The sequence below is a fragment of the Pseudorca crassidens genome, chromosome 2, assembly GCF_039906515.1.
Source record: "Pseudorca crassidens isolate mPseCra1 chromosome 2, mPseCra1.hap1, whole genome shotgun sequence".
NCBI classification, from domain to species: Eukaryota; Metazoa; Chordata; class Mammalia; order Artiodactyla; family Delphinidae; genus Pseudorca; species Pseudorca crassidens.
In genome coordinates this window covers 88,198,048-88,214,613 of record NC_090297.1, presented here as the reverse complement: position 1 = coordinate 88,214,613, position 16,566 = coordinate 88,198,048, and the positions used below count along the sequence as shown (strand labels likewise).

The 16,566-nt window shown below is 39.0% G+C and overlaps 1 protein-coding gene across 6 annotated transcripts in view; it reads right to left on the bottom strand.

The window, feature by feature from the left end:
* Nucleotides 1–16,566, bottom strand: part of CDC14A (cell division cycle 14A) — a 184,150-nt gene that overhangs the window by 82,579 nt on the left and 85,005 nt on the right. For 5 of the 6 annotated variants that reach the window (XM_067727043.1, XM_067727039.1, XM_067727040.1 and 2 more), the window contains 2 exons: nt 15,424–15,490; nt 12,359–12,421 (listed from right to left, as the gene is read on the bottom strand). In XM_067727043.1, coding sequence (XP_067583144.1) covers nt 12,359–12,421; nt 15,424–15,490 — 130 coding nt within the window. Of the gene's footprint in view, nt 1–12,358; nt 12,422–15,423; nt 15,491–15,780; nt 16,094–16,566 lie in introns of those variants that run through there. The other variant, XM_067727045.1, reaches the window with a different exon arrangement.

Below are 16,566 nucleotides of genomic sequence, written 5' to 3'. Positions count from 1 at the left end.
GGCAGTTCTCTTTGCTGGGCCAAGGTTATCCACAGAAAAGGTTCTCTGCTCCACTACATGGCACAGACCTCAATGGTAGGAATCTGTGTCAATACAGAGTCTGCACTCTGCTGTAAGAGCTCAGAAGTATTTGTTAAAATAAACTGGAGTAATCCTACCAAGGAAACCTGGAGCCTCTACTTTAATTACTTATACTACCCATTAGATTTGATTTCCACAAAAATCATAACTTGGCTGTATAATTTTCATGTTTAAAATGCAGATGTTTCTTCCCAGTTATAAAAAGTTACAAATGAAACTTGACATGACACCTTGTACATGTCTGAATTGCATTAATCTAATCATAATAAACATAAAATCTCCATAATGCCCTAAATAAAATCTTAGAGATGCCGAGTGTTATGATTACACATGCCAAATTAAATCTCAAGCATAGCTATCTATTTAGAACAATTTGGATAAAGAATTTAACATCCATCTCAAGTAATACTTAAGCTTAAAACATTATTTAAAAATTCAAAAATAAGGGTATGCTCTAAGCATCAAAAGGCTAAAACCCATTATTTATGAACAGTAGAAGAAAACAGGTTTCTATGTTCACTATTCCTGTATCCTTGACCACGAAGTTGGCCTAGATAAATATATACATTGTGCTATGTCTGTTTATTTGGATTATAGACATCCATTTGATTAAACAGTAACCTTTTATAATCAATCATATGGAGAGAAGCAATGAACTCACTCACAGAACCAAAAGAATATGTTTGCAAATCTGCCTACCCAAAAAGATAAACATTAGATAATATTGGGCTATATTCAGTAACCTGGATAAGGTTGATGGAGTAAACAAAAAGATTTATGTCTTAGATCCAAATCTGAAAAAAAATGAATAAGAAAGTTACAGCTTTTAACTGAATAATATAACATAACCTTACTGGTAAGCTTCCAAAATTAGTATCTGTGCCTTCTTTCACAGTGGATTATACAAATGTCAATATTTATCAATAATAAAATATTTAAGATAACACAAGCTGGTTTTTCTAATTAAATGTGTTTGTGCACAAGTGCGAGTGCACACACACACACACACACACACTTCCAAGAAACCTAGATCAGATAGGAACTTAAGGTACTTTCCAACATTACCACATTTTATAAACAAATGTCTAGGCAAAGATGAGGTGAGAGAATAATTTTACCTCTTCCAATCCAAAGCCTACAACCTACCAAGTACTATGTAGAGAAACTGCAGATGTTCTTCACTACAAGAAAACCCCAAAATGAAAATGTGAATTCTTGAAACTGATACATTTAGTTGTTAATATTCATGTTACTATAAGATCCTTCGGCTTACATATAAGACTCACCAGATTTCTTTGGAATAGCTAACTCTCCTGGTGCATTGAAAATAAAATTTGAAAAAATAAAAAGAAATCAAAGTGTCTTACAAAGTAAAAATAAACTGTATTAAAACTGAAAAAAAATTAAATAAAATCTAATTTGACTTGAAAACATGAATTTTTATAACTTCTAAGAAATAAATCTGTGCCAGTAAGGCATGCCTCTGTTCTAATGGTCACAGAGATATTTTTCAGTTAAAACACTGAAAAATATTTGGCCTTTTTACCAAATGTTAAACAGACTGTAAGAGAGAAAAGACAGACCTTCAGGTTGACAATTATTGGATTGGTTCCCTTTATCAACAGATGTGTTTTCTAAGACAACATGGATAAACAGTTTTGAAGCACAATTCAACATTCATTAAAACATTTGCTGAGCTTTTATTATATATCAAGGACTATAACTTGGTGTCACACATAAAATAATAAAAAGCATTCCCTCTGTGCCCTTAAGGAGTCTGAAAACAAGTAACAAAAAACGTTAATAATAATAGCAGCTAACAGATATACCACGGACTCTCTGCTAGGCACTACTCTATGACATGCAACTCATTCCATCTTTAGGGCAACCCTGTGAGGTAGGTGTTATTACCATCTCCATTTTACCCATTGCGATAGACTGAATGTTTGTGTCCCCCACAAAATTCATATGTTGAAACCGAATCCCCAACGTGATGGTATTAGGAAGTGGGCCCTTTGGGAGGTGATTAGGTCATGAAGATGGAGCCCTTATGAATGGGATTAGTGACCTTATAAAAGAAACCCCCAGAGAGCTCCCTCTATGAGGACACAGGGAGGACATGGAAGAATTTGGCCATCTACGAACCAGGAAGAGGGCCATCTCCAGACAACAGTTCTGCTGGTGCCTTGACCTTGGACTTCCCAGCCTCCAGAACTGTGAGAAATAAATGTCTATTGTTTAAGCCACACAGTCTATGGTATTTTGTTATATCAGCCTGAACTAAGATACCCATTAAAGAAAAAGTTGCATTAAACTTTGATAAATGTTATAATACAAGTACATAAGAGGTTTAATGGTGGCACAAAGATTATTTTAAAAATAAAGACAGAACTACAGAGTCTTTTTTATTCATTAAAAAGCACCTTCTTTATATTTCCTTACTTCTGAAACAATAAAATAGCGTTGATAGTATAGTTGTATTACGTAAACAGCAAATATGCTGTCAAATTTGGTACTTTATGAGCTTAAATCAAAGTAAATATTTGAGGTATTTGGTTTAAATTAAGTTCCCTTGCCATCTGGCTTTAAATAATAGTCAAACTCTAGATTATTACTTAGGATTTACTTTTGAGAGAAACAGTGTGGTAGAGGGAAAGAGGAGCCCCAGGTGGACGACTGCTTCACCTCTAAACATAGAAAACATTTGGCGGCCTGCTTTCGCAGCCCCACCCAGCGAACGCCGTGCTAATGCAACCACAGGGAGCAAGAATCTAGTGCACGTGTGCAGGTACCTTTCCAGTGCTCAAGACATGCAGATTTGAGGCCAGCAGCACATACATGGTTGTTGAAATTTGGAAACAGTCCCCTCACTCATGGAGAATGTATTTAACCAGGAATCACATGGCCCAAGAGACCAGCACATTTCAGGTGGGCAAGGGAAGGGAAAGGACTTGCAGGGGATCCTGAGACACATGGCCAGAGATGGAAGGAGGAGAAAAGTAAGAGACGGAACTTTTTTTTTTTTTTTTTTTGCGGTACGCAGGCCTCTCACTGTTGTGGCCTCTCCCGTTGCGGAGCACAGGCTCTGGACACACAGGCTCAGTGGCCATGGCTCACGGGCCCAGCCGCTCCGCGGCATGTGGGATCTTCCCAGATTGGGGCACGAACCCATGTCCCCTGCATAGGCAGGCGGACTCTCAACCACTGTGCCACCAGGGAAACCCGAGACAGAACTTTTGAGGTTAGGGAAAGAAAGTGAGTTTCTAGAATTAGAGAGCGGCCACAAAGTAAATCAAGTAGGAAGAAGACCAAGCACAACAATTCGGTTTGGCTAAGTCTTGCCATTAAGCAAGAACAGTTTCCGTTGAGTCACGAGAGTAAAGGCCAGACCATCACTTTGACTGACTGCGTGAAAACAGAGTCAAGATTGCTCTCTTAAGAAGTGGAGGTAAAAGAAGGGACAGAGAACAAACAATAATTAAAGAAGAAGGGAAAAACATGGGAAATTTCTTAGACCTCAAAACATTTTATAGATTTAACCAACATAATCTCTGAACCAGCAGTGGGTGCACTGTATTAGAAGATGTGGAAACACTGGGTCCAGGAAGGATTGAATCTTGCTTCCTTAAACTTGTGGCTTTTGAGGGGTATAATCAACACTACAGGATAGCTCCAGGCAAATGCTTCTAATAGTTCTTTGAACAGTCAAATCACCGTGGGATGCACAGCTCCCCAGTTCCTCCAGGTGTGAGGACATGCCCATATCCCTGCATTCTGGAGCTTGCCTGATCCCAGTCTTATGGCAGGAATTCACAATTACGGTGGCAGAAATTCACATTTTTCCAGTTCTGTAATTCATGAACAAGTCGAGGGCAAATCAAGCAGAATCCAGGTTACATTCTAAATTGCTGTACAAATTCCAATCCAAAGCAAAGCCTTGAAACATCATCCCCTAGATGTTCAATTATTCCTGCTGTTGACCTGAGGTGACACACTGAGAGATAAGAGGCCTAACAAACCTTATTAGTTCTCAATGTGTATGCAAAAGGGCAATGTTGGGAGTCTATACCACCTTATCACTTGACAATTTACTTATTAACTGCAATGAAGGATGACATAGTCAACCTGGAGACAGTCTCTCCAGGTTTAGTAATATTAAACTAAACTGGCCTTACACGCAAGCCCTGGTTGAAGATTACAATATCTAGCGATCTGTGCTGCAAATAACTGGTTGGAAAAAAAACAACAACAACTCACTCTTGCTGCATAGATTGGCTGGTAATGAAAAAACAGAAACAGCATTTCAGGAAGTTGTCTACCATAGTCAATACATTTTCCCCCTGGAGTGTTACTACAAAATCAGAATGGATTCTTAATTAATATGTCTTGGTCATTTTCCATTGAAAAGTAGTTACTTTTAACAGATTATATAAAATATCTTGAAATGTGCTATACTCCTTTTTTTTTAGAACTTATTGACTCATTTATTCATTAGTTCTTTCATTCTACAAACATTTAATGACTGCCCACTACAAGTATACTGTGCCAGTGGGTTACTTATTGACACAAAGATGAGACAGACACATTCTTTTTTTTTTTTATGTTTTCCCCAGGGGCTGTACCAATTTACATTCACACCAACAGTGCACTAAGGTTCCCTTTTCTCTGCATCCTTTCCAACATTTGTTATTTGTGGTTTTTTTTTTTACATCTTTATTAGAGTATAATTGCTTCACAATGGTGTGTTAGTTTCTGCTTTGTAACAAAGTGAATCAGTTATACATGTACATATATCCCCATATCTCTTCCCTCTTGCGTCTCCCTCCCTCCCACCCTCCCTATCCCACCCCTCCAGGCGGTCACAAAGCACCAAGCTGATCTCCCTGTGCTATGCGGCTGCTTCCCACTAGCTATCTACCTTACATTTGGTAGTGTATATATGTCCAGAGAGACATATTCTTGACTTCAAGTACCCAGAGTGCAGGGAAGACACAGGTGTGTAAACAGAGCATCACACACGCTGTGTGAGAAGAGCTCCCATCGAGCTAAAAATGCCTTAGACATGTAAATACATGAATTCGGTGGGCAGAAGGAAGGACCACAGGGAAGAGGACGAGGGAACGAGCATGTCTGAAGGCACAACAGCATGAAGATGCACTGCTGCATGGACTTGGGTATGAGGAGGGAAGGGAAAAGGACGAAAATGGGGAAGATGGCAAAGCCCATGTCCAGAAGGGCTTTTTGCGCTGCATTCAGGAGTTGGCATTTCCTCCACACTTTCAGTCAGGATGGAGCCCATGAAAGACTTAAAGTAGAGGAGTGATGTAATCAGACTTACTTAATTTCTAAAACATAGACTCTGAGAGTTATGTGGAGACTTGATGGAAGCGGCCCAAGGGCCAAGAAAGACCCAGTCCCAAGCATCCAGAATTGACCAACACTTTCTCACAAACAGTTCCCAGACGGGCTACATTGCAATGTGGCCAAGATAATGTGAAATCACCTTCTAGAACAGCAATGCTCTTTTGCCAAAAGAGCATCCCTTAGTGATAATAGGAATAATGATGGATTATGAATTGCTGAATTTCTCACTGATTCTCACTATGACATTCAGCCTGTCATAGATCAGTGAGAAATTCTGTGTAGACAATTAATCTGATAAACATGAAGATGGAAGTATAACATATGAGAAGGGTCAAACATGATAACATCTGCAGACTGAGGCACAAGGATATATGGAATCTACGACAGCAGGTGATAAGAAGAAAGGCTCTAACCCCACCCATGAAGAGACAAAATTACAGGAGGCCTTCCAAAAAAAAAAATTAGCCTAGTAAATATACTGAGCAAACAGGAAGTACTTAATAAACATCTGTTCAATAAATTAACTGAAAAGTTACCAAATTGAGGCCGTAAAGAGTGTGATACATCTTCTTGGTTCACAACAGATAGAATGGGCATCATCAGAAAATCTACAAACAACAAATGCTGGAGAGAGTGTGGAGAAAAGGGAACCCTCTTGCACTGTTGGTGGGAATGTAAATTGTTACAGCCACTATGGAGAACAGTATGGAGGTTCCTTAAAAAACTAAAAATAGAATAACCATATGACCCAGCAATCCCACTACTGGGCATATACCCAGAGAAAACCATAACGCAAAAAGACACATGCACCCCAATGTTCATTGCAGCACTGTTTGCAATAGCCAGGTCATGGAAGCAACCTCAATGCCCATTGACAGATGAATGGATAAAGAAGATGTGGTATATATATACAATGGAATATTACTCAGCCATAAAAAGGAACGAAACTAGGCCATTTGTAGAGATGTGGATGAATCTAGAGACTGTCATACAGAGTGAAGTAAGTCAGAAAGAGAAAAACAAATACCATGTATTAACACATATATGTGGAACCTAGAAAAATGGTACAGATGAACCAGTTTGCAGGGCAGAAATTGAGAAACAGATGTAGAGAACAAACGTATGGACACCAAGGCGGGGAAGCGGCAGGGGGTTGGGGGTGGTGGTGGGATGAACCAGGCGACTGGGATTGACATGTATACACCGATGTGTATAAAATGGATGACTAATAAGAACCTGCTGTATAAAAAAATAAATAAAATAAAATAGAAAAAATATATATTTTAAAGGGTAGAAATACAACATTCACTTGAAATATTTTTTGTACTAAAGTGACAGATAATAAACCTTTTAAAAATGAAAAAAAAAGGGCTTCCCTGGTGGCACAGTGGTTAAGAATCCGCCTGCCAGTGCAGGGGACACAGGTTCAAGCCCTGGTCCGGGAAGGTCCCACATGCCACGGAGCAACTAAGCCCGTGTGCTACAACTACTGAGCCTGCGCTCTGCAGCCCGTGCTCCGCACCAAGAGAAGCCACTGCAATGAAGGGTAGCCCCTGCTCGCCGCAACTAGAGAAAGCCCGCCTGCAGCAACAAAGACCCAACGCAGTCAAAAATAAATTTAAAAATGAAAAGAAAAACAAACGTTGACCTGTACACCGTTATTTCTGTAGAACAGAGCTTCCCAACTGGTGTAACAGAATGGAGTTTCCTGGGCTGGTGCTGGGGCAGCCAGAGTTCCCCAGCCAGCTGCCGTAAGCTGTGAGCTATGACCACACAGTGCTGATCAAATACTGTCACATTTTCCACGTGTGCCGTGACGGGAGAAACAAGAGGAAGCCTTGTGCTGTGACTCCACTCTCAAATAGGCAGGAACCAATTTGTCTGTCACCAGGCCTACAGAAGCCAAGCCCAGCTCTAACCACTTCCGTCAAGTAACCCATGGTGAAGAAGTGTCCCAGGTTTGCCAGCATGTAAAAGCACAGGGGCAAGTCAGTAATAACTTGATATTCTGGGAAAATATCCTCATATTGACAAAATTATTTCATAGAAAGCATTTTTTTCTCAAAATAAAGGAATGATTTATGGAGAAAAAAAATAATGGCGGATATGAAATAGCTCAAAGAAAGAAGTCAAAGTAATTTCTTAGCGTTGGAAGTAGGTTTTACGTGAACTTTAAGCTCCAGATGATTCCCAAAAGGGTATTTAAGGCAGCTCCTCAAAGTTGCATGGACCAAATTCTGGATGCGGTAATTAACGTAAGCCACACTGATAAGGCATCTCCAAATGCTGCCACTGAAGCTGCATTTCTTTGCATTTCTCTCCCTCTCCCCTCCCCTCAACTAGGCACACGGTACTGCTCTGTGAGCTCATCTCTGCATGGCCAGCACAGGGACATCATCAAATATGGCAAGCCTTCTGGTAAACAGTGGAAAGTCCCATTTTGCTTTGCTTAGGGGACACCCAATATAAGGAACTGAAGACACAACTTCAAATTCTCTTTGATGAATAATGACTGCTTAAGAGTAGCATCATTAGTGATCGGTGGTGTTTAGACAAGGTCTTACTTGGTAAGGATAGTTTCCCAAAAGAACAGGAGTTGACTGAAGGCAGCCTCTATATGGGTGCCACTTCAGGGTCTTACAAGCAGAATATTGTCCTATATTAGCAATAAACCACTAAGCTTTACTACTAGAGAGGATACAGTTCCTCACATACCTACAGGTACATAACTCGATTGAATACTCAAACTCTTTCATCTTCATTGTTTTTCCTGAGGGCAAAAGGTCTATTTCTATTTTTCAAATGTACTGATCAATGGTTAGATTTCTCAAGTTCTTGGAAAATACCTTAAGAAGCCTGTTGGAAAAGGTGACACTGATTCCTAGCAGAAGCTTCTGGGCCACCATCTTGCAGTTACTTTACTGGACCTTCCCAGCATAGCTCCCAGGCTTATATCTATTTGATCAGTGCAAAATGAAGAATGTACAGTTCCACATCGGCTTGGCAAAGAACCTGAGAGACCATATTTTAGAAGATACATTTGTTTATCAATAATTAATACAGTGGACTATTTGGAAGCCACAAGAAAATTAAGCAAGCTATCTGAGATATCTTACCCCAAGCCTTCTAAATAGAACAGAGCCTTGAAATTAATTCTTATGTGAACAATTCGATCACCTGAAGCTAGAAGGTGCAACCTGTACTGCTCATCCTAGGCTTCATGTCATTCTGAGGGGCTATGATAGTTCATTGGCAAGCCTGTCCTTGCAGAATCTGCACTTTAGCTACGTGTGGCTACCAAGCACTTGAAATGTGGCTGGTCCAAACTGAGATGTGCCGTAGTATAAACTACACACTGGGTTTCAAAGGCTCAGTTCAAAGTTAGAAACATAAAATACCTCATTAATAATTTTTATATTGATTACATGTTGAAATAATACTTCTGGTATATTGCATTAAATATATATCATTAAAATTAATTTCATCATTTCTCTTTACTTTTTCTAAATATGGCTGCTAGAATTTTAAAATATATAGATATAGATATACTCTCATATAATTCTATTGGACAGCACTGCTCTAGACCCTTTTGCAGAATGAGTAGAGTGGTTCTTGTGCTGACCTTGTCATTAACAGCATTTATAAGCAGCACTGTTATCATAAAGACTCTCTTTTTTTTCTTCCGTAAGACTCCCTTTTAATCTCACATAGAACTGCCACATCATTACTTTAGGTTTTTTCTTGAGTCATATTATATATTAAATGTGGTTTAGTCCAGAAGTGCCTTTTTAAAAAGCTTTAACTTGAGCATTGCCATATTATCTAAGACTTACATTCTCATAATTTGCTATCAGTGATAAAATTTTACTTTGAAAACTACAAACAACATTGGAATACTGACACTGTTGGAGCTAATGAAGCCTATGAACTTAGCTATTCCACAAGTTTACCAAATGTCCAGACTCACCGAAGCAGAGCAAACAGTGGGAGAAGTTATCACAAGGAATGAATGGTCCACAGTTTGTCGGGAAGAGAGTTCCTTTACTTATATCCATTTATTCCTTAAGCAGCGTTTATGAAATGCCCACCACCTGCCGATCACGCTTCAACTTGTGCTTTTCTATTTTTTGGCTTTATGACAGAATGGATATATCGTTCTCAAAGAGGAAGTTATCTGACGGAAAACTTTCCAAATGCTCACCAACTGCCTCCTCTCCCTCCTGCCATTACCTGAGCGGTGGTGCTGGTGGTGGTGGTGCTGGTGGTGGTGGTGGTGCTGGTGGTGCTGGTGATGGTGGTACTGGTGATGGTGGTGGGCGTGGTGGTGCTCGTGGTGCTGGTGGTGGTGGTGCTGGTGGTGGTGGTGGTGCTGGTGATGGTGATGGTGGTACTGGTGATGGTGGTGGGCGTGGTGGTGCTCATGGTGGTGGTGGTGGTGGTGATGGTAGTGGTTATTTATTCAGGGTACAGTGTGACCACATTCTTACCAGATGTTTGGTTTGTTAGTTGGTTCTCAAGAATGAAATTGTACTATGTTTCAGGTTTTTCAATCGCTTTTTCAACTAACTCTCAACATCACCATTAAAGTTTTTAAAAAGATAAAGGAATAAGTAAGACATTGACAAGTTTTCTTTCTTTACTGTGGCATGTCCTCCCCCTCCTCCCTCTCTAGCCTCCACCGTAATCTCTCCTTTCACTGAAATGGCTTTAGAGTTTCACCATATATTTTTCTCCAGGTTCATATACGTGGGACAGAGATTCAGGTTTGGGCGGCAACTGAAACTTATCTAAGGTGGAGGCCCATTCTAAGAAAAGAATACAGTGTTAAGAACACAAAAAAGGCGCCCATGCAAGTGGGACCCTCTAAAATTTAAGCTTCGTTCGCTTCACAGGAAATTACCTTTGCTCATGTAACACAGATACACATATACATGTACAGGGTGGAGGGGGTCTTGTCATTGTTTGTTAAAAAGGGGGGATTATACTATAAGCACTCTTCTGTATCAACTTTTTCCCGTCAATATATAATAGAAATCATTCCAAGACAAGTGGTATAGCTCACATCAATTTTTTCAAATGACTGTGTAACATTCCATGGTGTATCTGTACTACAGGTTATTTATTCAACCTTTCCCCTTATAAGGACATAGTCTTTTTGTTTCTAGTTCTTTTTTTCTGGGGGGGGGAGGATTTTTTTTCTTTTGACACTACTAGAAATGCCACAATAAAGATGCTTTTGGAGTTTAAAAAGAAGAAGAAATTCTTTGGAGATTTTTAATAAATTGTACTACATGTATTAATTTGGGGAGAAGTGGCAGTTTTATGATGTTAAATCTTTCTACCCAAGAACGCAATACATATTTTCCATTTAGTCATGTCCCACCCACAAGGAATTTACAATCTAATAAGGAAAATAAGGCTTGTGTGCAAATAGCCAGGATGTAAGAAAAATGGAAAGCACAAATTGTGACACATGAAATTGAGGGGGAGAGAATTCTGTAGAGAGTGAGAGCTGACCTGTGGAGGACTTTACACACACAAGTGGAGGAGGGAAATGTTAAAGGAGACAGGTATCTGGAGAAAGAAAGCTCAGCCAGGGTGCAGAGACATTCAAGAAACAGTAAATAAGCAGCTCGGTGCGGCTGGAACAGAGAGTGCATACAGGGGAGAAACAGGAGACAGGCTAGCAAGGTGGGCTGGACCTCATCCAAAGCTAACAATACGAGGACAGGGGAGTTTATCCTCATTTGAGCCGAGTAATGAGAGCAGCAGCCAGTTTGGGGCCAAGACAAGACGAGAGCTCTGTTTTAAGACCACTCAGTCAAGTGTGTGCAAGACCAAGAGGAGAAGGGCCTGGGCTGCTTGAAGAGCAGTTGTAATAGTCTACCAGATGGGACACAAGACCTGAGCCAGGGGAAGGAAGTGAGAACAGAAAGGAAGAAAGAGATGAAATACACCCTGGGTCCCTAGCAACGGGAACTCAAATACTCATTAGACTCGGGGGGCGAGAAAAAAGAAATGTTTCTAGTCTTGAGCCTGGGTGAACAGTAGAATGGTGATGCCATTAATACAGAGGAACAAAGCAGAAGCCCATGTTTGGGTGAAAGATGATTGATTTCTTCTCAGATGTGTTAAGTTTAACATGTAAGCAGGATATCCAAACAGACACATCCTGAACTAGAGCCCAGAATGGGAGGGCTACCCTTGTCTTGCTAAGGAGAGTGATAAATGTTATAACTCCTCAGGAGAGCCACGACAGACGAGCTCAGTTTCATGGAGTGGTCAGACTACTCAGAGTCTACAGATGTCTCATCTTTAGGAAAAGTTAACTACTTCTAGACTCCTCTACTACCCCGCAAGTGCTCTTCCTCAACATCTCCTTATAGCACAATGTAACTTGGACAGCCTTTGCCTAAATTGCTTCACTGAACAGGCAAGATACTATTCGAAAGCTTTGTAATGGCACCATGGGGAAAAAATGCAGCCAACTCTTAGAACTGAGTACATTCAGATGTATTTCAAAATAAAATATATGCAGTCAAAAATATTACACGGCATAAATCCGGTTTTGTTTTAACCAAAACATAAATTTAAAAAAATAAAAGTAACAAAATTTTATTACCAAAATGTAGTTTTAAATTATTTTTTCTTACAAACTGAAGGTTCAAAGTAATTGTCAATAAAGGTTTGATGAAAGACTATAGAGAGGTATGGCATTTTCCCAACGAAAATTTTGATAAGTCCTGGTTCAAAGGCAATAACCAAAGCTGAAAGGATTAAACTGACAACTATAGAAAACTGCAGAATGCTTTTATTTAGCAGCCAATCAATTTGCAATACCTGAGTGCTAGGAAAAAAAGAACAATTTAATCAATGTGAAATTATATCTTGCAAAAAGATAAAGTGTACAAACCTCATAATGTTCATATTCATCCACATCAAAGGTCTCAAAGTCAAAAAATCCATGTTGTAATCCCTAAAATAAGAATTTGAATTAGTTTTTGCATGTGAAATTGATAACGACTTCTAGCCGTTTCTGGAATTCCTGCTCACAAATGATCCTGCCTGATCTGAAGGAGAAAGCTTGAAACCTTTATTTGTAATGCATACCAAGCAATCATCTAACATCTAATTTTGCTTTGAGATTTTCTTGCCAGTGGGACTAAACACTTAGAAAAACATGAAAATATGTCCCACAAAATATGTCTCTTAAGGTCTAATATACATTAGTTTTGTATGTAAAATTACTTATGTATATCAAATGGAACATACTAGCAAATGTATAGTTAAAACCTATTGGGAACTATGCAATTAATTTATACCTAACTATGACAGAGTATATAATAGTGATTAAATTTTCAGTTAGAAGAAAAAACAATTATTCTTAGGTTTTATTTTCCTTTTATCATTAGTGAGATACTTAGTAAAAAGAGCATTTTAGGCCCTTATTTGTTCCTAAAACTCTACATTGAGAGAATTTGTTTTATGGTGATAGTTTCTGACAGAGTAAAAATGTACTTGACTACTCTTACAATTTAGAAGGAAGAATTGATCTGTTTAACAACATGAAGAAAAATTTCATACTCCTTTTTGTAACCAATGACTTAGAACTAAAAACTATCTGGCTTACTCAGATAAAATATTTTGAAGAGGACAGTCTTTTTTTTTGTATGTCATGAAGCTATACAGATTACCATAGAATACAAAACCACAGTTACTTTTGAAAGTTACATGATCAAGTCAGTAAAAATAGAAGAAACTGTTAAGCCAAGTTTAGTACATCTATCTTTGAAAATACCTTAGAGACCAGTGTTTTCCAAAATGTAGAACATGGACCACCTGCACTTAAGGTAATTTATATTGAAAATCCAGACCGTTAGGCCCCATCCCAGAACTATGAAATCAGGTTCTTTGGGGGTGGGATCATCATTTTTAAAATGCCTTGCTAGGTGATTCTTATAAATTCTGACAACACTGATTTAGACAACCTCCACAGGATAAGCAGAACAAGCTATTTAAATTATTCCACATTGAAACAAAGACGCTTACTTCAGCCATATGTACCATTTCAGAGAAAATGGTGAGAATATAATGCCCTGAAGTATCACTTTCCTTCCTCTTCTTTTAAATGTGTTTGTGTTTGTGTATGCCTCTGTGTGTGGTTCACACATATATAACTGATGCTTATAATGACGCTGATACATCAAAATCAGAAAGATATGCTTCTTACAAAGGGAAAAATGTGGCCATAGTCTGTCTACCTTCTTAGGAGGTATGGTGCTCATTGCCACAAAAATAGCCCAGCACACGATGCTTTATAGAAGAATGTACAGAGGGAAAGTGTGTCCCAGTTGCTTAAAGACATGTTGAACAATCTATCAGATCCTCTAAAATCTCATCTTCATTTGGGTAAAATAAACCCAGCATTTGATGAAACAAGAAATTTACAGAAGATCTTAATGAACAAAGTCGTGCCTTTCCTTTGTAACAGGAAAAATGTCTATATCAAGTTACCAGTTACCATAATACCAGGCAAGGATATTCCAGTGTGAACTCTTTTTCAATTTCATAAGTTTTATAAAAGAAACAGCCTGTACCAGATGGCAGGATAGGCAAAATAATAATAATGTAACAATAAGTAAATTACTTTTTTAAATGCTACAATTTTAGGTTGTATACCGGGTGATATATCCAGTATACATAAGGGTATACTGGATGTAGAAGGGTTCTTAACTGGTGTTACTGGAAGTGTGTGTTGGTGATATTATTTGCAGGGGATAGGCTAGATTATCTTGATAGTTTTTAAATGAAAAGAGAACTAAAGTTTTACAGAGTCTACATTCATTTCTAGATGAAATATCAAAGTCAAAAATATACATACAGAAAACAAGTACCATATTTTACCATAGCAATTTTCTCAAATTAAAACAGGGCCAAAGCAATGTTATATTACATCAGAGAAAAGAAACTAGAACAAGACTCACTACTGATACTATATGTGCAGTCCACGATGACCCTTGCCAATGGGTCTGAAACACATACATTCCTGACTCATAAGTCATGACTATATGTTCTAGATGGAATGATGTACCTTGAACCTTCATTAGAATTCACAGTATAGCATGCATGACTTCTCAGCTTGTAAATCAATGTTTCTAAAACATGTTCCAAAGTTCTCAAAGATCTTTTAGATTAACTTCTCCATAATATATATAAATAACTAAATAATTATGACTCTAAACTTCAGAGTGCATCAAATCACATGGAGGGATTATACAAACACAGACAGCAGGGCACCACTCCCAGAATTTATGGTTCAATCAGTCTCGGATGAGGTCTGAGAATTTGCATCTCTCCACAAGTCCCCACCATTTGACAACCATTGATTTAGACATACCTGGATAGGATATGAGAAAGAACTCCATATTGATATGGAAATCTGAGTTAGAACGAGCCCTCCTAATAACTCCCTGTGGCCCTGAGAGTGACTTAACCTCGCTGGGGTTGTTTCCTCAACTGTAAAAATGAGATAATAATATCTGACCTGCTTACTACTTCATGTTCATGGGCATGTAATACTATCCAGTTAGAAAAACAATGTGGAAATGTTCTCCACATTAACAGAGGAGACTTAGATAACTTCCTGTCCCTCCCACACCAAGATCTAGCTTGATAATGAAGCTGAGCAGGTGACAAAGCAACATCACAGGCACAGCAGCAGACAGAAGTGATAACACAAATAGTTTAAGTGAGAAAGGGAGACCCCTTCCACTTCTATAAGAAGAGTTATCCCTTGAAACACCGCCCCTATTTGCCCTGTGGTCTGTGTATTACAGATCCATCATTGTTTAAGAAGTGGAAAGCTGCCTTCTTATTCCTCCCCTCTCTTCTCTCCAACAACAAACAAGGATATAGACATAATTCTTTTTTCATACTGTTAAACTACAATGTCGACCACAGCAAGGAGATTGTTATTACCTTTCTGATTCCGTGCAAACAGTCGAGGATGGTGAGATTGTAAGTGCAATTTCCAAAGGAAGCATCCCTATGAACACAAAAAAACTTAACATTAAAAACATGCATTTAGAACACTCAAATAATAAAATACCAAAGTCAGTTGGAGACATGCTTATTTGGATTCACAGCTGTCAACACGGTAAACTTACGTAACACATCAGATCCTACTAGCTTAACTCCAGAACTTCTGAAATTGCTTTAATCCAACTAGCTGAATTAATAAGAAAGCAGATTTAGGAACCTGAGCTCTGGAATCAGGCTGCCTTCAAATTCCAACACTGCCACAAATTGGCTGGGACCTCAAGCAAGTTATTTTACCTCTATGAGTCTTGGTTTCCTCATCTGTGAAATGAAGGTACTGATAGCTGCTACTGTTCACAGGATTGTTGTCAGATTACATTTAAAAAATATAAAGTCCTTCCTATAGTGCCTAGCACAAAGGAAACAATAAATATTATGACTATTCTTATTATTAACAGTGAGTATTTCATTAACGAAAACATGCATCATCATGAGAAGTATTCAGACAGAGAAACAACCATCTGTCAGGAATATGGCAAATCCTAGCGTAAAAATTTAAATGGGACAATGCATGCAGGTCAACAGAACCTGGCAGTTGTTTTCATGGATTATATGCCACTACCTCCATTTTGCCCCCCGCCCCACCCTCATTCCCCCACCCCCCCACAAAAAAAAATGCCAAGGAAAATGCTTCCAAACAATCTCCTCTCAGGATCCAGGAGAGCTTCTAATGCACCATGAAGTGTTCTATCAAAAGGAGTGGAGACCTACCGCACCGAAAACTGAGTGCTTCATCCTTTATTTAAATTTTTAGAGCAACTTAGCAGGCCTGCTTTAGGCAACATAAAACTGAAGTATCAAGTTCAGGTCAGTTAGCAAGAACTGGCACTGGAGCTTTAACACTAACAATGTTCCAAGGTGTCCAAGGCAAGAAACTTGACCTCAAGGCTCTCAGTCGCTCTTCCCAGCACCCACTGCTGACCTGAAGGAACAGAGCTGTCAGGCACCTGCCAATCACAAAGTCAAATGTACCACACAGAGTTGGTCCAAGGTGGGGAGGAAGGGGGCGGCCACAGAAGATGA